The sequence below is a fragment of the Erpetoichthys calabaricus genome, chromosome 11 (genome assembly GCF_900747795.2).
Source record: "Erpetoichthys calabaricus chromosome 11, fErpCal1.3, whole genome shotgun sequence".
Classification (NCBI taxonomy): domain Eukaryota; kingdom Metazoa; phylum Chordata; class Cladistia; order Polypteriformes; family Polypteridae; genus Erpetoichthys; species Erpetoichthys calabaricus.
In genome coordinates this window covers 14,485,524-14,512,529 of record NC_041404.2, presented here as the reverse complement: position 1 = coordinate 14,512,529, position 27,006 = coordinate 14,485,524, and the positions used below count along the sequence as shown (strand labels likewise).

General features: G+C 37.9%; 1 protein-coding gene and 1 long non-coding RNA gene across 4 annotated transcripts in view; both read right to left on the bottom strand.

The window, feature by feature from the left end:
* The window catches only part of LOC127529612 (uncharacterized), a 356,389-nt gene that overhangs the window by 315,916 nt on the left and 13,467 nt on the right, over positions 1-27,006 (bottom strand). The gene's annotated exons all lie outside the window — the stretch shown is intronic.
* The window catches only part of LOC114660193 (sideroflexin-1), a 65,128-nt gene that overhangs the window by 26,019 nt on the left and 12,103 nt on the right, over positions 1-27,006 (bottom strand). For 2 of the 3 annotated variants that reach the window (XR_007936235.1, XM_028812721.2), the window contains exons 2-3: positions 544-713; positions 40-210 (exon numbers count right to left, since the gene is read on the bottom strand). Coding sequence is in view for 1 of the 3 variants with exons in the window: in XM_028812721.2 (XP_028668554.1) it covers positions 40-210; positions 544-707 (335 nt within the window). In the remaining 2 variants the exon portion in view is untranslated. Of the gene's footprint in view, positions 1-39; positions 211-543; positions 714-27,006 lie in introns of those variants that run through there. The other variant, XR_007936236.1, reaches the window with a different exon arrangement.

Below are 27,006 nucleotides of genomic sequence, written 5' to 3'. Positions count from 1 at the left end.
AATCAGTCAACTTGTAATTACTAGAATTTAAACACTCACTTGTAGAAGGTCATCATGCACCCTGTAATGGTCATGTTCATAGGCACCTGTGCAGACATCCGGCCGATCAGGATCATCTTTTCTCCCGTGTCTGGGTGGAATGCAGAGTCGAAGATATACTTGGCTCTCCATAGCTCATCTTCTGTGAGGCCAGGAGACACAACACCTTGCCTCAAGGAAAGAAAAAAAAAAAAAAAAACAAACACAAGAAATGTAATAGAAGGAAATACGGGGTCTGGTAGTAATCAGTTTTGATACAATTTTTCTTATACAGTTTTTGTAATATTTACTCAACATATTTCAAAGCATGGGACATCAGACAATTTCCCCTTCAGGATTAATAGTGTACCAGATACTGAATAAAAATGGATTCTGTATCATAACAGAGTGCTGGGTGTTTAGAATATAATGCAATACATTTACATTTCTATGGTTCTAAAGTACATGCCAATACATTTCAAAATTTATGCCGAGGTTAAAGTCAACTAATTAAAAATACTATACCTGTAGTCCTGTATTATTTTTCTGGCACTCTCTAGCTGTTCATTGGACAAGAGGACATTTCTGGGATCAGTAACAGTGAAAAAGTGTTTTGCTCTTCCAGAAAATGTGCCTTGATCCCAACGTGGTTCTCTTATATTAATATTTGTTGCTAGCTCAGAAGACATTTTTTTCTGAAAAAGAAAAAAGTTGGTGAATAAGTAAGTAAAACAAACAAATTATATATTTGTAAGTTGAACAGATGGTTGTGCACATTAACTATTTACACAAGAGTTGTGAGTGGCTCATGGGTATTGCGTCTACTAAAGGTTTTTAGTGTGATACACCCACTAACAGAGTTTTCCACTCACTTTAGAGTAGAGGACAATGGGAGACATCTGACATCACTTCCAGCCTAGATATCGCCATCTCCACCCCTTCTGCTTACTATCCTACAAAACCAGCCTTAAGACAAGAAGCTGGCATTCATTTGGGACCTAGCCTCCAAGAAGAACAGACCTCAGCTTCCTCTGGACGCTATTCACAGGCTACAGAAGCCATTTGCAACTTTCTTCTAATTATTTGTTTTCTACTTTTCCAACCTGTACATTAAAAAAGGCACCCTCTGAAGATGCAACCCTTCCTTTTGTCTCTTTCTGTTTTGTTCACAATACAGTATATATAAAAAACCATGATGTTCAAATTATATTGATATGTACCGTATAATGACCACTAGATGTCAGTAATGGAAGTTTGTTTTGCAACAAGTATAAACGTTGGCTGTAAGGCTGTTTTGGTGGCAGACTTTGTCATCCACATTGAAGCAAGTGTAAGAAAGAATTGTTTGCTGGAATCAGTAAAATGAGTGAAGTGTTACAGTAAAACAAGTAAACAGGTTTTCATATTTTTAGTGGTATATAAAAATCATAAAAATATTTAGAGAGTAACTTTTTATTTATTGCTAATGATTCACCATATATTGTAGACTTTGTGACAATTAAAAAAAAATTGCCAACAACATGCATAATAATATCAGTGTTGCTACCTCAAATATCTAGCAGGATGTATAAATTCCATTGCTACTAACTGTTTGTGCAGATTTTTCTACGGTACAATGGCTTTCTTAGCATATTTTAAAAAATATTAGGTTAACTGGTGAGTTTATATTGAATCTTCATTAGAGTGCATCTGTACATAAATTGGCTGGGTGATGCTGGAATAAGCTCAGGCCACCATGAGATTGAGTGGGCATGTGAGTGTTATGTTAAAAAAAAGTTTTATTAGAAAAAGAAAAAAAAAGAAAAATTAATAGATTTTTCAGAACATGTCTTTGTTTAGTAATAATTAAAGGTGCTATGTAAACTTAATTTATGGTACATTATTGGTGATTTAATGATAATGTGCATATTTGCATGCTATAAATTTAATAGACTATTAAAAAAAAAAATATATATATATAACAGGATGTTGTTTGCTCTTGGTGTCTGATGTGGATTATCGTCCTCCTCCTGGAATTCCACTCCGATGGTCACACCTAAAACTCAGCAATCAGTGGACACTCAATTAACCTAATCACCTGAATTGTAAAAATATCTTCTCTTCTACTGTCACTGTTATTTGTAAGGGTGGTTCACTATTAGTGGCCTTAATTTATATTTATTATCCTGTGTGAAGGGTTTCTTCGTCTCAAAAACCACTATAAATGGGTTTTGGTTTGCCGATATATACAGTGTACAGTGCTTTCAGAAACTATTCAGACTCCTTAATTTTTTTCACATTTTGTTATGTTGCAGCCTTAATTTAAATGATTTTACCATGTTTTTCCTCCATTAAGCAACACTCAACACTCCTAAATAACAAAGTGAAAACAAGATTTTAGACATATTTTTAACAATATTGCACTGACACAAGTATTCAGACCCTTTAACCAGCACTTTGCTGAAGCTCCTCTGGCACAGATTACATATGGAGTCTTCTGGAGTTTTATACAACAAACTTTACACACTTAAGTTTGGGGATTTACTGCTGTTTGTTTCTGCAGATCCTCTCAAGTTCTGTCAGGTTGCACGGAGACCATCGACAGCTATTTCTAGTCTCTTCAGAGACATTTAACTGGGTTCAAGCCAAGGCTCAGGCTGGGCAACTCAAGAAAATTCACAGAGTTGTCTCTAAGCCACTCCTGTGTTGACTCTGATTTAAGCTTAGGGTCAAAATCATATCGGAAGGTGAATCTTCAGCCCAGTCAAAGCTCTAGAGTGCTTTGCAGCAAGGTTATTATAGTTTTGCCTTTTTATAACTATATTTTTTCTGACCTTACTTGGAAATTCAGTTTAGTTTTAGTTTTCCTTCATCGTGTATTTTTAGTTTTAGTTAATTTTTATTTCACAAAGACATTTTGTACACTTAACAGATTTGGATATGAGTTTAATGTTAGTGGAAGCTTACTACACTGCCTGGTTTACTATCTGGTTTTGTTTTTGTCCGATAGAAACCAAGCATAATCAAAACTAGACACTAAATATGAACAATTTTATAATTTTTAAAATATTTTCCTCATGAAAATCACAGGGATTTAGGAAGAACAGGGCTCTTAGACTTGAATCAGTGTGCAGACCCCACCTACATTAGCTGTATTGAGGGAAACAAAGAACAACAAGCATGTATTGTCAAAATTAGGGGCAGTGAGTCTTGAATAGACCACCATAAAGGACAGTAAACCTTGAGCAGAGCAAGAAGCGGGTAATAGGAGTACGGACAAGCATAAAACAATAGAGACAGCGTCTGAGATTAAGAACAACATATACATTATCTAAACCTGTTTATCCAGAGTAGGAGTGCAGGAAATCTGGAGCCTACTGCAGCAGATTTGGATGTAAGGCAGGAAAAATCCCTGGTATGCAATATGTATGATAAGGCTGATGTTAAGAACAAAAAGGATATGATATTTCAACTATCTATTTTGAGAGACAGAGAGAGATAAACATTGAAAAAAGGGAGACAAATGTTTTAAAATATAATTCTGCTAATGGATTACTTTCACAATACTGTATCAGGTATTTTGAGTTGTGAATATGAACTAAAAAAGATAAATTAATAAATATGGAATAAAAAGAAAAACCCATTAGTATGTTTAGTTTTTCATCACTTGTCAGACTCTCTACCTGTTTGTATCGCTTCGTTGTTAAACAATGTTTTTAAATCAAAAGTGATTTGTCAGCAACAATATGCTGATCTTGTATGAGGACCTTGACAGTCTCCCGATCAGTGCCGTTTTATTTTCAAAAACCGGGAGTGCTCTCCCCTCGATGTTCTTGTGTACTCTGATATGGGGAAGGATATTTGAGGAGTAAACGGCAAGACAATGATTCTATTTTTATATTATATACATTAAGGAACCATCAACAACAAATCAAATTTATAATATATTGAACAATTATTATAAAAGTAAAATGAATAAATTGGACTCTGCAGCTGTATAAATAAAAAAAAAAATAAAAAAATCGAGTATGTGTTCAGGTAAAGTACCACTTCCAGGTGATGGATTTGGCCCACAAGTTAATACAGATCTATAATTGTGGTGTAACAACCACATGCCGAATTTCATCCATCTATCTAGTTGCATTTTTGAATTATTGTGTTTACACACACACACACCCACACAGACTGACAGACATACAGACACACGCGTGCGCGTACACACACAATTCCAAAAAACAGCATTGTTGGGCACTGGTTAGTCTATAACGTCAAGATTCATCAAAATATTGAGGTAGAATTTTGTTCATGATTACTATACTTTCTCTATACTTCGTATATGAGAAAGTAAAAACGATTTCTCCTGTGCGAAGTGGCAGGTGAATTGCTGTCAACAAAAAGCAGACACCTGAGAAATAAACTGAAACGTTATTCACTCGTGATTTTTTTGTCCATATGGTAAACGTTTTGTTGACCAGCACATTCTGATTTCAGCCGTTTGAATTACATCTTGATATGCAACAAGCACAAAGAAAGGTGGCACGCAAATTGCTTTCTATTTCTCACGCACCTATTTCTTTACGCACCCGCATTCAGCTTGTTCTGTCACCGCAAATGCTGTGACTCGTGGTGGATGACTTTGTTTTAAAGAAAACTTACAAGGGTTAAAGACCAATGGCAAGAATATTCATTCAAAAACGAAAACTAAAAATATTTTAGTAAATTATTATTTTATTTCAGTTAGTCTTTCCAGCTACTTTAATAGTTTCGTTTAGTTTTAGCTTTTTATTTCGGTTTTGTTAGTTTATTTCAGTTTATTTTATAATAGTTTCAGTTTTGATTTAATTTTCATTAAGTATAATAACCTTGCTTTGCAGCAGGTTTTCATTAAGAATTTCTCTGTACTTTACTCCGTTCAGTTTTCCCTCAACCCTACCTAGACTCCCAGTCACTGCCATTGAAAAACATCCCCATAACATGATACGACCACCGCCATGCTTTACTGTTAGAATAGCGTTGCACAGGTGACGAGAAATGATACTTAGAACTGAAGCCAAACATTTCAATCTTGGTTTCATCAGACGAGAGAATTTTGTTTTACAGAGTCCTTTAGGTGCATTTTTGCAAGCTCCGAGCAGGCTTCATGTGTATTTTACTGAGGAGAAGCTTCCATCTGGCCACTCAGCCATAAAGCCAAGATCAGTGCAATGTTATCCTATTGATGTTTCTATTATTTCCACACAGGTGCTCTGGAGGCCGGGCACAGCCCGAAGAGGCAACGTGGGTCCCCCTTCCCATGGGCTCACCACCTATGGGAGGGGCCAAGGAGGTCGGGTGCAGTGTGAGTTGGGTGGTGGCCGAAGGCGGGGACCTTGGCGGTCCAATCCTCGGCTACAGAAGCTGGCTCTTGGGACGTGGAATGTCACCTCTCTGAAGGGGAAGGAACCTGAGCTAGTGCGCGAAGTTGAGAGGTTCCGGCTAGATATAGTCGGACTCACCTCGACGCACAGCTGGACTCTAGAACCAATCTCCTTGAGAGGGGCTGGACTCTGTACCACTCTGGAGTTGCCCCCGGTGAGAGGCGCCGAGCGGGTGTGGGTATACTTATTGCCCCCCGACTTGGAGCCTGTACATTGGGGTTTACCCCAGTGGACGAGAGGGTAGCCTCCCTTCGCCTTCGGGTGGGGGGACGGGTCCTAACTGTTGTTTGTGCGTATGCACCGAACAGCAGTTCAGAGTACCCACCCTTTTTGGAGTCCCTGGAGGGGGTGCTAGAGGGCATACCTTCTGGGGACTCCCTCATTCTGCTGGGAGACTTCAATGCTCACGTGGGCAATGACAGTGAGACCTGGAAGTGCGTGATTGGGAGGAATGGCACCCCGATCTGAACCCGAGCGGTGTTTTGTTATTGGACTTCTGTGCTTGTCACGGATTGTCCATAATGAACGCCATGTTCAAGCATAGGGGTGTTCATATGTGCACTTGGCACCAGGACACCCTAGGCCTCAGTTCGATGATCGACTTTGTGGTCGTGTCGTCGGACTTGCGGCCACATGTCTTGGACACTCGGGTGAAGAGAGGGGCGGAGCTGTCAACTGATCACCACCTGGTGGTGAGTTGGCTTCGATGGTGGGGGAGGATGCCGGTCAGGCATGGTAGGCCCAAACGTGTTGTGAGGGTCTGCTGGGAACGTCTGGCAGAGCCCCCTGTCAGAAGTAGCTTCAACTCCCACCTCCGGCAGAACTTCGACCACATCCCGAGGGAGGTGGGGGACATTGAGTCCGAATGGGTCATGTTCCGTACCTCTATTGTTGAGGCAGCTGACCGGAGCTGTGGCCATAAGGTGGTCGGTGCCTGTCGTGGCGGCAATCCCCGAACCCGTTGGTGGACACCGGCGGTGAAGGATGCCGTCAAGCTGAAGAAGGAGTCCTACCGGTCCCTTTTGTCCTGTGGGACCCTGGAGGCAGCTGATAGGTACCGGCAGGCCAAGCGGAATGCGGCTTTGGTGGTTGCTGAGGCAAAAACTCGGGCGTGGGAGGAGTTTGGGGAGGCCATGGAGAATGACTTTCGGACGGCTTCGAGGAGATTCTGGTCCACCATCCGGCGTCTCAGGAAGGGGAAGCAGGGCAGTGTCAACACTGTATATGGTGGGGATGGTGCGCTGCTGACCTTGACTCGGGACGTTGTGGGTTGGTGGGGGGAGTACTTCGAAGACCTACTCAATCCCATTAACATGCCTTCCAATGAGGAAGCAGAGCCTGGGGACTCAGAGGTGGGCTCCCCCATCTCTGGGACTGAGATCACCGAGGTGGTCAAAAAACTCCTTGGTGGCAGGGCCCCGGGGGTGGATGAGATACGCCCGGAGTTCCTCAAGGCTCTGGATGTTGTAGGACTGTCTTGGTTGACACGCCTCTGCAACATCGCATGGACATCAGGGACAGTGCCTCTGGATTGGCAGACCGGGGTGGTGGTCCCCCTCTTTAAGAAGGGGGATCGGAGGGTGTGTTCCAACTACAGAGGGATCACACTCCTCAGCCTCCCTGGAAAAGTCTATTCAGGGGTCCTGGAGAGGAGGGCCCATCGGATAGTCGAGCCTCGGATTCAGGAGGAACAGTGTGGTTTTCGTCCTGGTCGCGGAACAGTGGACCAGCTCTATACCCTTAGCAGGGTCCTGGAGGGTGCATGGGAGTTTGCCCAACCAGTCTACATGTGTTTTGTGGACTTGGAAAAGGCATTCGACTGTGTCCCTCAGGGAATCCTGTGGGGGGTACTCCGGGAGTATGGGGTACCGGAGCCCCTGATAAGGGCTGTTCGGTCCCTGTACGATCGTTGCCAGAGCCTGGTCCGCATTGCCGGCAGTAAGTCGAACCTGTTTCCAGTGAGAGTTGGACTCCGCCAGGGCTGCCCTTTGTCACCGATTCTGTTCATAACTTTTATGGACAGAATTTCTAGGCGCAGCCAGGGCGTTGAGGGGGTCCGGTTTGGTGGGCTCAGGATTGGGTCACTGCTTTTTGCAGATGATGTTGTCCTGTTTGCTTCATCAGGCCGTGATCTTCAGCTCTCTCTGGATCGGTTCGCAGCCGAGTGTGAAGCGGCTGGGATGAGAATCAGCACTTCCAAATCCGAGACCATGGTCCTCAGCTGGAAAAGGGTGGAGTGCCCTCTCAGGGTTGGTAGCGAGATCCTGCCCCAAGTGGAGGAGTTCAAGTATCTCGCGGTCTTGTTCACGAGTGAGGGAAGAATGGAGCGTGAGATCGACAGGCGGATCGGTGCGGCATCCGCAGTAATGCGGGCGTTGCATCGGTCTGTCGTGGTGAAAAAGGAGCTGAGCCGCAAGGCGAAGCTCTCAATTTACCAGTCGATCTATGTTCCTACCCTCACCTATGGTCATGAGCTATGGGTAGTGACCGAAAGAACGAGATCGCGAATACAAGCGGCTGAAATGAGTTTCCTCCGCAGGGTGTCTGGGCTCTCCCTTAAAGATAGGGTGAGAAGCTCAGTCATCCGGGAGGGGCTCAGAGTAGAGCCGCTGCTCCTCCGCATCGAGAGGAGTCAGATGAGGTGGCTCGGGCATCTGATCAGGATGCCTCCTGGACGCCTCCCTGGTGAAGTGTTCCGGGCACGTCTAACCGGGAGGAGGTCCCGGGGAAGACCCAGGACACATTGGAGGGACTATGTCTCTCGACTGGCCTGGGAACGCCTTGGGATTCTCCCGGAAGAGCTAGAAGAAGTGGCCGGGGAGAGGGAAGTCTGGGCATCTCTGCTCAAGCTGCTGCCCCCGCGACCCGACCTCAGATAAGCGGGAGACAATGGATGGATGGATGGTGCTCTGGAGCTCTGCCACAGTGACCATAGAATTCTTGGTGATCTCTCTTACAAAAAACTTTTTAATTTGATTGTTCAGTTTCTCCAGACAGCCAGCTCTAAGATGAGTTGTGGTTGTTCCAAGCATCTTTCATTTAAGAATTTTTGTGGCCTTTCCCAGATCTGTCTCAACACAATCCTATTTGTAAGGTCTGTAGGCAATTACTTCGACATCATGGCTTGGTTTTTCCTTCCATACACATTGTCAACTGTAGGAACTTGTGCAGACAGGTGTGTGCCTTTTTTCACCATTTAACACAGGTGGACTCCAAACTAGGTGTAGAAATGCCTCAGAGATAATCAATAGAGTGGGATGTACCTGAGCAAAATTCAAGTGACATAAGAAAGGGTCTGAATACTTTTGTTAATGTAATAAATATATTTTTTAATTAGAATAAATTTACAATAATTTCTAAAATCCTGTTTTCACTTTGTCATTCTGGGATATTGACTATAGCTTGATAAGGGAAAAAAATTAATTGAAATGATTCAAGCACATGGCTGCAACATACCAAATTGTAAGAAATGTGAAGGGTTCAAAATACTTTCTGAATGCACTTTATCAATGCCCATTAGTCTCCAGAGAATACACCCAGGATGCTGGTAAGCTGGATACCTAAGCAGTGACCTAACAGACTGATCTTTCAGACAATCTCTGGTAGACAGGGTCACTGTGAGATTGGTACTATAACGCCACTGTAACAGGTTCACTATCAAATGCTGTTACAGAATCTATCTATTTAACATAACCAAGATAAATAACCACATTTTGTTTAATTTTGGAAGGCTTCATACATTTGTTTATGGGCAGAATTAAATTATTATGCTTTAACAAATTAATAACTGGACATGAGCAAAAAAAGTAAAATTCTTTACAGATGTGTTCAATGCAGATATATTTCATATACAGCGATTAATACTTTTCCACCACCAAAACAAATTTTGTCAAGTATGTAAAGATTAAAAATGGCAAAGAAAAATAAAAAAAATAAAATAAAAAGATAAACCTATTATGTATGTACAATGCATTGCTCCCTAATAATTAAATTAATTTATAGAAATAAATATGCAATTAAAACTAGAAGATAAATGATGACATTCTGCCATATATACTGTACACAAATGTTATTGGGAAATTCTGACTTAAAGAGCCTTAGTGCATTCTCAGTCACCTTATGCAGATATACTTAAACATTAGTAATGCTCATTATGAGATTCTGCCATCTGTCAGTATCATTACAATGGACATTATTAGTAAATACATCTTTCTGAAATGTACACATTGTGACCAATCAGAAGACCTACAACAATCAAAGTAGCCATCTCTGACTAGTTTCTGGTTTTATGCAGGAATTGCAAGATGAATGTTACTTGTTTCTTCATACCATTCACATCAAAATTATTTGATATTCTGAAGTCCACCACTACTGACTGAAATAATTATAGAATGCTGCTGATGTAGAATATATAAAAATCAAGATAATAAAGGCAATAGTCTGTAACCCTTGCTCATTGGCATTTTGACAAATAGTTAAAGCCATTATTATTTTGGAGACACTAGTTTGAAAAACTTTTTTCTAATACACAAGCTCTATCTGTCTATCCTAATGTTTGAACAGAACAACAGATTAGTCCCTGGACCATGCTTAATACAGTATATTATTAGATGTGTTACCCAGCTTCATCCTGGAAATGTAATAAGATAGGTGTCAGTTATAGTGCGAGCTTTTCTTTTCTTTTTTTTTTTTTTTTTAATGAAGGGCTAATATTATTGGCAAAAAATGTGTTGCAGTACTTAAGGCTTTGGACCTAGGACTTCAAACCCTGAGGTTGTGGGTTTATATCCTGCTACTGACACAGTGTGACCATGAACAAGTCACTTGCCTGTGCTACAATTGGAAAAATGAAAGAAATATAACCAATTGTGTCACAAGCAATGTAAGTTGCCTTGAATAAAGGCATCAGACAAATAAACAGTAATAATAATATTAGGTCACTGGAACTGCTTACTTATGAATATGCTATACACAATTCTCCTTGAGTAAAACATACCTGCTTTTTTCTGCTTTTATTAGTTACTTGGCTTTTGCTGTTGGTCATTGCAAAACACAATTTCACAGTTAATTGTATTCATTTGTATTGAAACAAGTAATCAGTAGGAATAATGTGAAATCTGAGTATATAATATTATCATTATTCAATGTTTAGGATTTTTGTTTACGCTGTTCACTCAAGTACAGTACTTCTTTTTGTGTCTGTCGACAGTTGTATGATGTTCCCATTTAAAGTCTGCAAATGTGACTGTATATGCAAAGCAGTGCTTGAAGTGGATATACATAAGTGCTGGTACCCCATGTGCTACCAGTAGTGTATTAACATAAAGAGTGAGGAGCATCTCTCAATTAGAAATTCATGCTGCACTATCTAAAACAGATGGCTCTCTCTTGGGGTTTGTAGTACCATAATCAGAGTGGGGCTAGAGGTTCCCATGTAATGTTTAAAGCGTCACTATCGAAAAGTGCTGAGGAGGAGAGTGTTTCAGTTTTCAGTGCCATGACCTAACAGTGCTGGCTGTCAACAGCAAAAAACAGTGCTTGCTAATCATTGAGCTTTGCTCAACTTTCTCTTTCCATTTTATAACATGATCACGTCTTTTTCCTGTCCAGGACACCGCCCTGTCTTCAGATGTCCGTCTACAATATTGGTACTATTCGCATGGCCCATCAATGACTTCTGCTGCTTCCTTCTTTTGTATAAACTATACTCTCAGTGCAGCGCAGAGCACATAAGTTAGTATAATATTAATAAATACCAACAAATAAAATACATGTGTTGACTAATTTAATTTTTTCTATAGTACCACCAAATTTCAATCAAATCCGTCAAGGTATTTTTGAGATTTGGGGTATTTAGTTTTTGTACTGGGGGTGGGGTTTGGGTTACCCCCAAATACTGATATATTGAAGCAGAAACCTAATGCCTTAGGCTGTACCATCCTGCCAAATTTCAGCTTTTGAACTAAACAGGGAATAGTGTTTTCATTGATATGTGAGAGAGCGAGCGAGTGAGTGAGTCATTCAGTCAACTTTTATTTCATACAGAATATAGATTTAAAAAAATGTATGTTACAACTTGTTGAAAAAAGCAACAACTGACCTCTTATTCAAAGCAAATTTTATGTTGTTCACATATGTTAAGTGCATAATTAAATCATTAATATTTTCCATTATTTATACAGTAGACAGTTAAGTGAAAACCTCCTTCCACACATGACCAGATGAAAACTAATGATAACCAAGGAAATGCAACTCATAGTGATTAATTATCCTCAACTTGGTACATAATGCAGTAGGATTGCACAAGAAGAAGAATATTACAAAAGCAGTACCAACATCTGCACCAGAACAATATTTTCTGATAGCTTGCACATAAATCTGACTTTTAATGATTAAGAAATTAGTGTGTTGTTTTTTCCAACTTCAGTTTTTTCCTTTCATGTGACTTCTTATCTTTGTTCTTTTAACTCTATAAAAAATAAAGTGCAAAAGTTCATGCAGCTAGAGATAACATAATTAACATTTCATCATTACAGTACAACTCGCTTACAGTACATTATAGTAAAGAAAAAAGAATCAATTTTAAAATTTCAGTCTCGAGTCCGCACATGGCGGCACAGTGGTAGTGCTGCTGCCTCGCAGTTAGGAAACCCAGGTTCGCTTCCCAGGTCCTCCCTGCGTGGATTTTGCATGTTCTCCCCGTGTCTGCGTGGGTTTCCTCTGGGCGCTCCGGTTTCCTACCACAGTCCAAAGACATGCAGGTTAGGTGGATTGGCGATTCTAAATTGGCCCTAGTGTGTGCTTGGTGCGTGGGTGTGTTTGTGTGTGTCCTGCGGTGGGCTGGCACCCTGCCCAGGATTGGTTCCTGCCTTGTGCCCTATGTTGGCTGGGATTGGCTCCAGCAGACCCCCGTGACCCTGTGTTTGGATTCAGCGGGTTGGAAAATGGATGGATGGATGGAGACCGCACAATAATGTGAACAATATTGCTTTGATTTTTATAGATATATTACAGAATACAAATGCAAAAATATGGTGAACTAAGCTCATTTATAAAATGTATTTATAAAAAGAGCTTACACTTCAAAAGAATTGCTAAACATAACATTTTTGCTATCTCTCTAATTTCAAAAATAGTGAATAAAAACTAAATATTCTTGACTTTAAAATTTTATTAGATCTGTAATACTTGCCAGATGCACAAACCACAAGTGCAACACTGATATAGTAAATAATCAAGTAAAATGTAGCCTGCTCTCTTATATCAGAATGAATATTTAAGTACTTTGAATTAACTTTAAAACAACTTCAAAAACCCATCTGCTGGGAATTAAAATACTTTCTTTCAAATCCTAAAACAAGACTTAATAAAAAAAAAACTTAAAAGTATATAGTTCAGCAGTAATGAATGAAAAATTGCAATTCATTTATAAAATAAATTTCAGATTTATTTTTTCCTTTTAAATCATCAGATATATCTGGCAGCCTTGCACAGACTGTGCCATCTCTATTTCTATCGTAGTGCTCAGTCTAATAGTTTTATTCTTACATTTTCTATACACCCTAATTCTGCTAAAATGGAGGAATATGAAGGATTGAAATTCTGGAGAAAAATAATGCCTATAAGGCTGTTAAATACATTTGTAATTTTTTTATATTTGAAAACATTGTTGTTTTTTTCCCCCTTAGGTGCTAATTATAAACTTAATCCTTTGCCACAGTTAATTTCACTGTTCCTTGGTAGTAAATCATAAATTTACTGGAACACTTCTTCTTTCTTCTAAATCTCATGAGGCGTATGTTATGAGAAAATGCTTGCTTTCAGCACAAGTTGAACTGTGAACAATCACAATTAATTATTGATAAACATCATTATTTAAGTAAGTCTGTGGTCCCATACTGAATTTAAACTGAGGCAGTTTTCTTTATGTGCATTTTTCATAATTTTTGTAATTTAAATTGTAGTTTGTTTCATATTGGTCTTCAGATCTTCATTCTTGGATTCTCCAATGATTTAGTCTGCATTGGCTATTTTCATTAAAAGTTCACAATAAACATATTAAAAATAGGACAGAGTTATTTACCATTCTACTTACAGCATATTTGTTTATCTCACACCGCAATGTAACTAAAAGGCCAAATATTGGCACATTAAATTTTGGCAACATTTACAATGTAACATTTATGCACTTCTAGTATGAACATCACAATGCTTCACAACAGCATTTTACCTGAATAATCTCCAGGTTTTTTCATTTAAATCCAGATGTTTTTTACCAATATAATGTAAGCTGCTCTTTCCACAACATTATCTGAAAGTGGAGTATCTTTCTGTTTGGCTGTGTGCCCAAAAAAAGTATACGTTGCCAACTACATTTCTCATAAAAGCAGATGTGAGCAGCTCCCACTTATGAAATCAGAAATCAAATCAGATTTTAGGATTTTACTTTCAGAAAAGGAGTACTTATGAACTGTGTATGAAATATATTTATCTTCACCACTCTTCAAACATAGGCTGTAAACTGTGGGCAGCCTAATCTGGGCAAATTTACAACTGTGTCATATCTTTCCATTTCTTAATGATTAAGTGAACTGGATATTCAGTGACTTGTATATTTTCTTGTCTCATTCCCTGACTTGTGTTTTTCAATCATCTTTCACTGAATTTCTTGGAGTGTTCTTTTGTCTTCATGGTGTAGATTAGGCCACAGCACTGACTCGTCAGATAAAGTGCATTTACACTATAATCAATGGAAACCCCTTGACTAGAGACAGGTGACCACCATTTAACTAATTATGTGACTTTTAAAATCAACTGGCTGAACCAGTGAGGACTTACATGTGTCACATTACAGGGAGTGAACACTTACATGTTCGATTATTTTGTGCTTTATAGTTGTAATTAATTTAGACCATTTTGCAGAGGTCTGTTTTCATTTTGACATAAAGAGTCTTTTGTTTTTCTGTTGATCAATGTCATAAAAAGCCAAATTAAACTCACTGTGATTTACCGTATATAGTCACGGATAAGTCGGGACAGTATAATTTCTGGTATTTTATAATGTCGGTTGTATAAGTCGAATGTGGAAAACTCACGCTATTGGTCCAAGAGATTATGATATGCTAACGCCCACCTGAGAAAGTAACCACGGAGCACACTGCCTTTTTTTTTTTCTACAGTATGTGGGTGCGGCAATGCGCTGTATTAGCGCGTGCTCCTAACCTCTCTCTCTCTCTCTCTATTGTGCCTACGTGACCATACGGTAATACCCGAACTATTCCGAAGCGACATTTGCACTGATTTGTGTTTTTTGTATCTCACACCCTCATACACCTTTATCGTAAAAGCATCCCTCACCTACGATGGAGCGTTCGAACAGAAAAAATGAAGCTGGTTTTAAATTAAACGTCACTGAAGTAGCAAAAGAAATTGGTAACTGCGCTGCTACAACAAAATTCGATGCGTCTGAGAAACTGGTGCGAGATTGGAGGCAAGAAGATGTAAAAAAAACATTCTGAACGGGTGTAAGTCTGTGTCTGATTTTATGATCGATTTTTCGGGTTTCAAGACCCAGCTTATACATGAGTATATATAGTATTGTATAACAATAAGAGGTGAAAACGTCCAAGGGGTTGAAAACTTTGTACAGACAGCGCACTGTACCAAAATGAGAAAAATGTCATGGGAAACAGGTACAAACACTAGACGCCACTCTCAACCAATAGCTATCATAAGCAAAAAGGAACAGATGGGACCATTAAGTCTAATTTGAAAGGCAAAGAATCTGGGAGTCACTAAGTATTAGGGTGTTGTACCATGTTAGCCATTATGAATATAGAGAAAAGCCAAGCAAAATGACACCTTTTATTGGCTAACTAAAAAGATTACAATATGCAAGCTTTTGAGGCAACTCAGGCCCCTTCTTCAGGCAAGATGTCACTAAGAATAAGTTGCACTTTAACTAGGAATAAGGACACTTTGATGCAGGTGATGAGAGGGGAAATAAGACAGAACTTCTTAGTTCTTTCAAGTAGCATTCTTGGTGCTGAAAGTGTCTCTGATTGCCAAAGAAATAATCCCTGAGTGGGGTTTAAAAGGCTGCCTCTGCTAGTAGCACACTGAAATTAAAGTTCAGAGGACAGCAGAGGGTAAGGGGCACAATGGAAGCAAGAGAGTACAGCCAGACATTTAAATCAGACATTGGGTGGAAACAACTAGGAGGGTATCTTGATGCTGGAGGCACTGCAGTTATAAAGGGTGGGCAAGAATCTAAGTCAAACTACTTGACAGTCAGGGATGAAACATTTACAAAGTTTTAATATGCAACTTTTTTTTGATAAATCTGAAACCCCAAACAAATTGTTCCAATGTAGGGCAACATAAAGATGTACCCCCAGCACAAATAATAATAATAATAATAATAATAATAAAACTTGCTTAATAAAGTATAAATTAATTTTAAACATCTCCAGATAGCTGCATGGCCCCAGTTAAAGTTCCCTAAAATGCTCTAATAATTTCAAAGTTCTTTAAAAAAAAAATCAATTTAAAAATTACTTGTCATTAAAAAAAACAAACTAACTGTCCTATCACTTTATGAAGAGAAGTTTGTGCAGACGAAAAGCTTTATTTTGTCTTTATTTTTCTTCATGTGTTTTGCTGCTCAATGTTCCAATTGTGATGCCCTTAAAATAATCAAAAGTTTATCATGTTGCAGTTAACTAATCTTGAAAACACATTTGGACCTTGACTTGAAGGATGCATTTTTGGCGTTTGTAAGGAGCCATCCCAGCTTTCATGTCATATGCACAAAATTGTCTACTGCCGCAGATAAAAAGATAGATATATAAGGGGGAAATGGTCTTTGCGGATTAATCTTTTTAAAAGTAATAAATTGTGAAGGAGACAAACCAGAAATACACTCACATATGCAAGAAAACACAATACAATTTATGGATGAAGTGTGTGTGCACAAAACTTAACCTATAGAACGTCTACCTACCATGAGCCTTTAAAAAAGCATTTTCTACTAGTTAACAACAGTGGACAGAAAGTCAACTTTCCTCTTGATAAATTAAGCAGCTAGAATGCAGTTAAATGTTACATTTCTTGCTGCTTTATAAAACAAAATAATGAGCTTCTCTCTTTGTCTTTCTCTAGAGCACACTTACTTTCATTTTTAAACAGTGCTACAAGACTTCCATGACATAGCCGCCATTGCAGAGCACATTAACACACTATTGTTTTCATATAATGCCTCATGATTGATTTGCCACCTTTAAAAGAAGCTGACAGTTGCATATTTTGTTAAAACAATATTGAAATATCTGTCATTTCCAGTGAGCACTGCTTCTGACAGCATAGAAAATGAAGACTTTAGCTACATGTGCACAACACAAACATTGGCACCTCACTAACATCTCTGTGTTGATTTTATGGACAGAAAAGTGACTGTGGAGTACTAGAAGTGTTTAAAATTGTAGAATTTAAAAATAGTAAAGTGTTCATATTTTTTAAAAATATGTACACATTATGTCCTTGTCAATCATCTTTCTAAACCAAATTTGACAGTATATGTCTTTCATTTTGTAGTCATTATTTGCATAAAGGTGTTTTATACATTTTCTGTCAACAGATGTAACAAGGCCTGTGTAGGCTGAGCTGTGTGAATGTGATACTCCCCTGCTAAGGTGCAAAAGAGGATATGCAAGAGGTTTCATGCAATGTAGGTTAAATACAGACTTTATGGAATTTTTTAGAATTCACCAATGCATTCTCATTAAATGTGGTAGAATACGTGAGAAACTACCTTTACCATAAGGTCAAAAATGTGCAATCAGAAGTACAGATGAAAGATCTGGAAATAAAATGATAATCCTGTACATTTGGCAGATGCCTCTTCCCAAGGTGACTTGCTATATATTATTAAGTTAGGAACCAACAAGCTATGCTAGGAGGAATGGCCTCTTCTCATCAAATCTTTTCTTATGTTCTCATAATAAAATGCTCGTGGTCACACACAGTGGCTGAAGTGTGGGGAAAAAAAAAAGAAATTACAGTACTCCCTGTTTCTGCTTCTTCAGACTCATACATATTTCATGTTCTAGATGCAATGAGACTGGGGGTCTCCACTTGGAGGTATGAAAGCAAGTTGATGCACAGAAAGTATTTTTGGAAAGCTGCTATTCTTCCCCCCCTTCAGCCCCTTTCAGGACAGTCAGTGTGCTGATATACAGAAACTATTTTGGAGACTTGTGGGTTAGGGTCTCTGCTTTGGAAGTGTAAAAACTCACTGAAAGAACAGATTTTGTTTTCTAAGTACTTGGGATGATCATTGTGAAAAGTACCAGTGTGCAAACATTAACTGCCTGTAAAATATTCTCCTAATGGCAGAATGGGTAAATGTTGGTACGAAGTACCTGCCCACTTCTAGCACTGGTCACAAAACAATATGGAGAAAGGGACTGATGCAACAGTTTTGTGATTTTTCTGAATGGTAGGCATTGTGAATTTCCCATTGGGATTAATAAAGTACCTATCTATCTATCTATCTAACTGTGCTTTAAGACTGTTTTTTAACTTTTAATACAATTTTGCAATGGTTGCATTTTAAGCATGAAATGTGGTTTGTTGTGTTTCTCAATGTAGTAGCCACCACTGATCAACATGTTATGCACAAAATGTGCGATTGCAAATAGACGTCTCTTTTATAACCACAGTATGCCCACTCAATGGATGTAATATTTCCAGTTTTTGATTTCAGATCTTCAGCTGCTTCTTCACTTATATTCTTGGTCTAGGTTGTTTCTTCAAGAATTCTTATTCCATGGTTATATGCTGAACTGTTTCAAATAGCTTGTACTTCACATTGCAGAGGTCTGTCTTTACTTGCCCTGAACTGATTATGTCATGTGTGTGCATATTACTGTAGATCTGTATGCAGTTAATGTATTATAAGTAGGACTATTCCTCTACTCTATGCTGATGTAGTATTTATAAATTTAGATAGATATCAGCAGTGGAGTTGTTTTGGAGAAAGCTAGAAAGTTCTGCTACTTGGGTAACAAGTTCAGTGCAGATGGAGTTGTGGACAAAGCAGTTGATAGTCATGGCGAGAGACACATGGAAGAAATTCTAGGTGCAGTCCCCCATTGCAACATCTAAAGGAGTTTCACTAGCATTGAACCATAAAGTGTATGAAAGCTGTGTGAGGAATAGTATGTTCTATGGAAGGAACATGTCCATGAAAGTGGAAAATGAAGTAAAGATGAAAAGAAAAAAAAAAGATGAGAATAATGTGTGGGATTTCACAGTATGAGAGGAAGACAAATGCAGAATTAGGAGAAAGATTTGATGTGGAGGCAATATGTGTTCTGCTGAGGAGAAACAGACTAAGCTGGTTTTGACCTGTGGAGTGAAAGGATGAGTATGATTGTGTGAAGAGGTGCACCAGGAGTGAAGTGTAGGGAATGAGGACAAGAAGAACGTCAAAAAATACATGGTTGGAGATGGTAACAGGTTACATGTAGAGAATGGGTCTAATACCAAACAACATCCAAGACAGTGGTGGAAAATAAAGATTTGGGGGGCAACCGGCTAACCTAGATAGACCAAGAAAATAGCTGTTAAACAGGTGGCGATGTTAATGATAATATTCCACTGCTCTGTTCCGCAACTTTAAATTTCTGGCTTTAGCCAGAATCTAGGCCATTTTGATACTGCAACACTTTATAATGTGTTTGTTGTGGAAATTAATATTATAACAATGAAAAAAATGCAACACATTATTAAGCCCTAACAAGCACCTGCTTTCTCTCCTACCTAACAAATTTACAATTAAATATTAAACAAACATGAACAGTTAGAATTCAAAGAGAAACCAGGTATGTGGAAGAAATATGCTCAGAACATGACAACAGCAGCTTGAGTGTTGCTGCATTGGGAATCAAAGTCAGGTCCCTGAAATAATGGGGCAATAGCAATAACAACAGCACTACCATGCTAGCCCAGATTTGCTTCAGTAAGTAAGCTCAGCTCTAAATGACAAGATATATTCAACCAAATAACCATTAAATTAATAGAAATGGCCTGTCACTTAAAACAAACATATATCATACAGTATGTAGCTTTGGGCTACAACTGGTAAATCTAAGTATGGCAAGTACATGTGATTTATTAGTTCACCCTGTGGAAGCAATCATTCCAGCTACAATTCTTCTACCAGGACAGATTTAATGCGACATGCATTTGTAAATCTGGAATAAAAATTCTGTGAATAAAACACAGGGAAGTGAGCAATCATACTTCAACAGATCTGCAAGCTCCCTTCATAAATGTTTGACATTACAATATACTGAGGAACACACCCTTCACCCCATTCAACTTGCACTCATTTAGTAATACTGAAACTGAATGTTAACACTTCTCTTTTCATAAAAATTCCTTCCCTTATGCAAGCACACCACCACATTATATGCATGAAATTGCTGCCATTGATAATGAATCTGTTTAAATAACAACATGTAAAAACCTAAATTTGTCCATACATAATTATCTCCTAATTCAGTCTTTGGTTTTTTGGACTTTTCTGGTGCAGCTCGGAGTGTTTTTTTATAGCCGAAAAAGGTAATAGGCAAAGTACCCTAAATTCTTGTCTATAAGCCGCGGCTTATCTAAGGAAAAAAGTTGTGAAAATGAAAAAATAGAATATCGGCTTATACATAAATCCGGTTTATACAGTAATCCCTCCTCCATCGCGGGGGTTGCGTTCCAGAGCCACCCGCGAAATAAGAAAATCCGCGAAGTAGAAACCATATGTTTATATGGTTATTTTTATATTGTCATGCTTGGGTCACAGATTTGCGCAGAAACACAGGAGGTTGTAGAGAGCCAGGAACGTTACTCAAACACTGCAAACAAACATTTGTCTCTTTTTCAAAAGTTTAAACTCTGCTCCATGACAAGACAGAGATGACAGTTCTGTCTCACAATTAAAAGAGTGCAAACATATCTTCGTCTTCGAAGGTGTGTGTGTCAGGAGCACAGAATGTCACATAGATAGAGAAAACAATCTCTAGCAAATAAATCAATGGTGCTGTTTGGCTTTTAGGTATGCGAAGCACCGCGGCACAAAGCTGTTGAAGGCGGCAGCTCACACCCCCTCCGTCAGGAGCAGGAAGAGAGAGAGAGATAGAGAGAGACAGAGTTTGTTTTTCAGTCAAAAATCAATACGTGCCCTTCGAGCTTTTAAGTATGCGAAGCACTGTGCAGCATGTCTTTTCAGGAATCAGCTTTACAAAAGATAGCAACGTGAAGATAATCTTTCAGCATTTTTAGACGACCGTCAGTATCGTCTAGGTGTGCGAACAGCCCCCCTGCTCGATCCCCATACGTCAGGATCACAGATAGTCAGCACAAGAGTGAGAGAAAAGTAAGCAATCTAGCTTCTCAGCCATCTGCCAATAGCGTCCCTTGTATGAAATCAACTGGGCAAACCAACTGAGGAAGCATGTACCAGAAATTAAAAGACCCATTGTCCGCAGAAATCCGCGAACCAGCAAAAAATCTGCGATATATATTTAAATATGCTTACATATAAAATCACAATTTAAATGACCGCTACGCGCGCGTGTTGACTCGGCGACGCCCAGAGCAGAAAGAACGCGCTCCGGCCGCTCCAACCGCGCCATGCGGGGAGTGAGAGAGACGCCAATATCTCACACTCTCTCCCCCCTTAAAGAAATTAAATGGGTGCGAGTGAGACCACTGACCTCCCTCCCTTCTATTAGTTATAGGTTATAGTACGTTCGGCTTATCCATGAGTCCGGCTTATCTATGATACGATTTTATTTAAAAAATTCGTATGATTTTTGGTCTCCGGCTTATACATGAGTCCGGCTTATAGACAAGAACCTAGGGTAATAGAAATCTGTATTCAATTTACAAAAACAAATACTTTTGTGACTGAGAGTTTTAGTGGATGAGATGATTTTATGTTGAAAAAAACTTCTCACAATACAATTGCCTGACCACACAATAGGAGTATGGGTGGTTATTTTGTCCTCTCTCGAGGATAATGAACATTGTGCAGGGGGATAAGTTATTCACTGATAATGTAATATGAAATTGACTTGGCATGCCAAACATTTTTCTTGTTGAATGAAACTGACCATGATCATCATTTTTAGATTTCTTCTTTTATAATGAAAGAATTAAACGGTAATTTCAAGCCATACAAAATCACTCAAACATATCTCTTTACCATTTTGTGTGTATCTACACTAAACTTCCAGCTACTTATGATTTGAGATATAATCAGGGATACACTGATTCTAGCACTGTGTGCTTCCTCCTAAAAAATAAGTTTTATTTTTATATTTCCTTTGAGAATATTTGAGTCTGCAATCCAATTCAACTAAATTACAGTAATTAACAAATGAAGCATGAGTGCAAAAAACACGAAACAAACCTGCTAGACTCTATGCTTATTTTTCGACTACTACTAAGATGCTATCTTCTACAACCTGCTGATATGGCACATTGTCTTTGTAAAACTCTGGTTATATCTTAAAATCTAGCAGTGCATTAATCAGTATAGAACCACCCAGTACTGGACAAGCTGATTCCAAGCTTTTGCATCTTAGTGTGGTACTGTAAAGATTAACAAAGAGACAACATGTAGTAATTTCTATATGTATTATTTTATTTTTTATATCTTCATTTAAAGGATGTTATTAAATTATTACTTTTACATGTAAAACATACAAGATTGGTAAAACACTGCTTGCTATTATAAATCAAATTTAAGTCAATGCACAAGTATAGTCAGAAACAAAAGATAAAGTGTACAGGAAGAGTGTGCACTTTGTAAAGAAACAGCACCATTAATAATAGAAAAGGTTTATTCTGTATTCACGTTTTACAATATATATCAATAGGTACAAGCAGAAGGAAATAAGAATGTTAGGTTTAAAACTGTATTTAACAGCAGAAAAACATGAGATCCGCTGAATTCACAGCATACAGTATTTAAACTGTCAGCTATTCAGACTATGACTGTTGAATAGTTGGAATTTGTTTGGTCACTTAAAAAGTATAAATGTTTATTGAAAGAAACATTAAAAGGAACCAGAACAGGGATGCTAAATAATTTCAGTAAACATAATTCATTTTAATTGTCTTCCTGCACATCAATTGTTCAGTAGGCACTTGCTTAGCAAGGAACATTCCACCATTTCAGTTGGGCAATGTGCATTTTGCAGATAATAGTACCAATTACTTTATAATTTTATAGTTTTAAATTATGACAGGTTGACTAGTTGCCAAAAGGCCACAGAAATTACAACCAAACTGGCAAATGAAAAGTTCCTTACACGGTCATTGACAGTGGTTGACAAGATTACATTATGTCTTATAAATGCAATGGGTGACCCAGAAGCAAATTGTCTCAAACTTAACTAATGAAAGAAGTGGTACACCGCATGGGTAGGTGCCACCAACCTGCCCAGTACAGGGAGTTGTAACCTGAAAAATATTTAAAGAAGTCCTGTGCCTTTAACTAGAAGCATGGCTCAGGGACACAGTGGTTCCAGGGACTATTAAAAGATGGTGCCACTAGAATCTTTTATTGCTCCTGCAAAAAACTCTAGGTTGCTAGTTATAGATCAAAGACTCAGCCTAAAGGGAGGAAGAGAGGCTGTTAAAACTGTGGTAGAGGAGAACCGAGAATGGGCGACCTGCCTTACTTATTTAAAAAAAGGAAAAAGCAGAATAATGACACTCAGTGGACAAGATAGTTTTGGTTACATTTACTGATTTGATAACTTTTTACTTAGTTTCTCCCATTGTTCACCCTTTCAGCTTTATTAACTTAAAAGAAACACTTTTTTATATATTATTTGATTGTTTAACAGATTTCAAAGTCCTCTAAGACAGATTATATAGTGCTGAGAATGAATTAACCCAAGGAAATTTATAAAGGTATTATTATTAATCTGATATTTAACATATTAAACATCAGATTGATTATAATGAATGAGGTTTCACTGAAGATAAAGAGGGACACACTCCATTCCTGAACATGAAATTATAAAATCTTGTTTTAAAGGTCACAAATTTTAATTTGATTCAACTTATTCTCAAAAATACATAAGTCCAGCTTTCTGATATCAAAAACAGTTTATCACATTACCATATGCTGTGTTTGTTCCTTGTTTGTTCATATTTTTTAAATACAAAAGCAACAAAAATTATGCAGCTCATTTATTGAACAAATAATGCTGAGACAGGAGAACAATGCAATAGATAATTACAGAAGCACCACTGCTTGGAATTTTGGAATCGGTGACACCAGCATTTTCAGTCAAAGTCTGAAATTAGCTCAGCAGCTATTTATAGAAATGAATTATCTGGTCTGAGGCATTCCAGCTTCAGGCCTACTATTTGGCTGCCTGTTTCGGTGGCTCATAGTCAAATATAGATTATTGTTCTCTTTTTATGACCAAACTCTCGCTTTTTTTAAACTAACATGCACAAGGATGTACAAGATATTTTAGCTGCACAGATTAATGGTGAAATATAACATAGTCCTCCAGTTTCTTGTACTCACAAATTTATCTTACATTCTCATAATAAATACTAAATAAAGCAAGGTAAGTGAAGAAGTTAGATAACAGAAGTAGGTTACAGCACACAGTAAAAAACATAAGCTGGAACTGTTGTTTACCTTTCCATTATCATTAAAAGATTATGCTTTTACAGATTTATTAGAAGTGCAGCACATACTGTATCACAGCAGCATCACTAGCAGTCATATCAATAAACCTATTGACTGAACAAGAGCTGAACTAGCATTAGTCTTTAGACACAGAGAAAATATATTATTAGATGTGAAAGGGACATGTATCCATGTCATTCAACTCTATAGAACTTTGCTAAGGCTATTTTTATATTTTAATCTATGCTGCAACAGAATCATAAAAGCCATATTGTCTAAATGTTTGAGAATTATACTTAACTGTCTTTTAATGCTTTCTTTCCAACTACTCAACCAAGATCTAAGTAAAATATTACTTTTTGCCGAATTTGCATTTTTATTTAAGTCTACCAATAGGAATTTTACTAACTTTCATGTCCATCTAATCTGCGTAATTCATCATTATACACAAATCTTACAATCCTGTTTATTACATTTTATCTGAATAACGTACATACAGTTTGTTGCAAAGAGTAGTGATCCTGCCACTGATCCCGGCAAGACCTCACATCAGAAATTACTTGTCTGAGAAAACGATCCTTGCATCATAACACTCCATGCACTGAAACCCTGTGCATTACAGATTGTTGATAAGTCTTGCATGTAGAAAATTAGATATTATACTGCTATCAGAGGTTTTTTTTATTTGTTTCCTAACTAGTACTTTATAAAAGATTCCACTAATATTCCTATTATGCAAATGAAGATGGCTTAAAATTACTAATTTTGGCCAAACACTCTTTTTACATAATTGCATCACATTTCTCGGTTTGCAATCTTAAAGAATCTTTCTGGCTTGTACACTGACCTCAAAAAAATACACATTAAATGTTTATTTTATATACTGTATATTTTACTTAAATATAAATACAAAAAAGTTCTTGGAAGTAACATCCTATGAAACCTGTTGCACTTAATTCACCAATAAGCAGTCAGTAGCTACTAAAAGGTGCTGAATGGGCATTTGCCACCCAGAAAGCCTCTTCCTAAAACAACATGTTGAAGAAGATCAAGAACTATCTGTTATATGTTGTGCCTTCTTAGACAGCTAGACCCACATTGCTACAAAATGTTGGAGTACCACTCCTTCATTGTTTGGTCTTCTCATCAAAAACTGCCTGCACATTGCCGATTTAGCAGTGTGTTGCGTTTTGGTTTCAAAAACAAAACAGCATAATCATGCCAAAATGGTTCAACTGATGGTGATGAATGTGCATATTGTTTAGTTTTGGCCCTACTTACTGAAGGCTACATTCCACATCAGTGATTCAGTGGAAAAAGTGAATGTGGTGTAATAGAATACAAACACAAAAATTGAGCATCACTCGAAAACACTTCTGTTTATTTTCATAAAATTCTGTATTTAAAGTATTGCTTGTGGAATGTAAAATATAGGCTTCATGGTGTTTTAAGAATTTCATTGGGGAAACATAATGTCAAGGCTAACACCACAAAACATCACTTTACTCCAAAACAGCAGAATGGACGTTCATTAAATAAAATGTATATGTTAAGTCAGGTTAACTGTAATGTTCATGCAAAATTTAGTTTCAAAGTTTCATCATGAATTCAGGTTCAACAGGGGGAACAACAACAAAAATGGTAGTTCTGCCCAGCTTACATGCTATATTGGCAGAGTGGTAGCACTGCTGCCTCACAGTAAGGAGATCATGGGTTCACATCCCAGGTCGCGGACAGTGCAGTGCTTTGAGTAGTGAGAAAAGAGCTATATAAAAAAGGTAAAGAATGATTATCATCATCATTATATTAATGATTTAATTACTCCTAAAGCCATCCAGTTTATTAATGTGGTATTAAACAAATATTTGTGAAACCACAGTAAACTAGAAAACAGTACCGTTCATAATTCCAATCCAGCAAGAAGTTACCATAATAATGGAACCTAACATACACAAAAAGAGCAAATTCTCAACTCATGAGAGGAGAGAAATTGATATTTATCATAGAGGTAGTATAGATGATGAATGGGACATTCACATTTCCGCCAGCAATGACAAAAGGGTCCACATTTACACATTTAAAAAAAACAAAACAAAAAAAAAAACACATTTAATACTTGTATTTGTATAATGGGTTAAGGTAAAAAAAAAAAAAAACACCTGGACAACACCATGTACTTTGGGTAGCACAAAATATATGAGCAACAGCAAAAAGTGCAGTTTAGAATTTAGATGACTGAACCCTATTAGAGGGGACATTTATAAAACTTATTTAAACACTAAGCACTTGCCCAAAATACAGTCATGTGAAAGTTTGGGAACCCCTCTTAATTCTTTGGATTTTTGTTTATCATTGGCTGAGCTTTCAAAGTAGCAAATTCCTTTTAATACACTGCCTGGCCAAAAAGAAAGTCGCCACCTGGATTTAACTAAGCAAATAGGTACGAGCCTCCTATTGGATAATTACTGCATGGCTGATTATCTTTCAGCTGGCAACAAGTTATTTAACCCCAGCTGGTGCAATGAGTTGCTTCTCATTTCATAAATAACCATGTCGAAAGACACATCTCGTGGTCGTGGAAAAGAGGTTAGTCTGTTTGAGAAGGGTCAAATCATTGGCATGCATCAAGCAGAGAAAACATCTAAGGAGATTGCAGAAACTACTAAAATTGGGTTAAGACCTGTCCAACGCATTATTAAAAACTGGAAGGATAGTAGGGACCCAACGTCTTTGAGGAAGAAATGTGGCCGGAAAAAAATCCTGAATGGTTGTGATCGACGATCACTTAAACGTTTGGTGAAATCAAATTGAAGAAAAACAACAGTAGAACTCAGGTCTATGTTTAATAGTGAAAGTAAGAGCATTTCCACATGCATA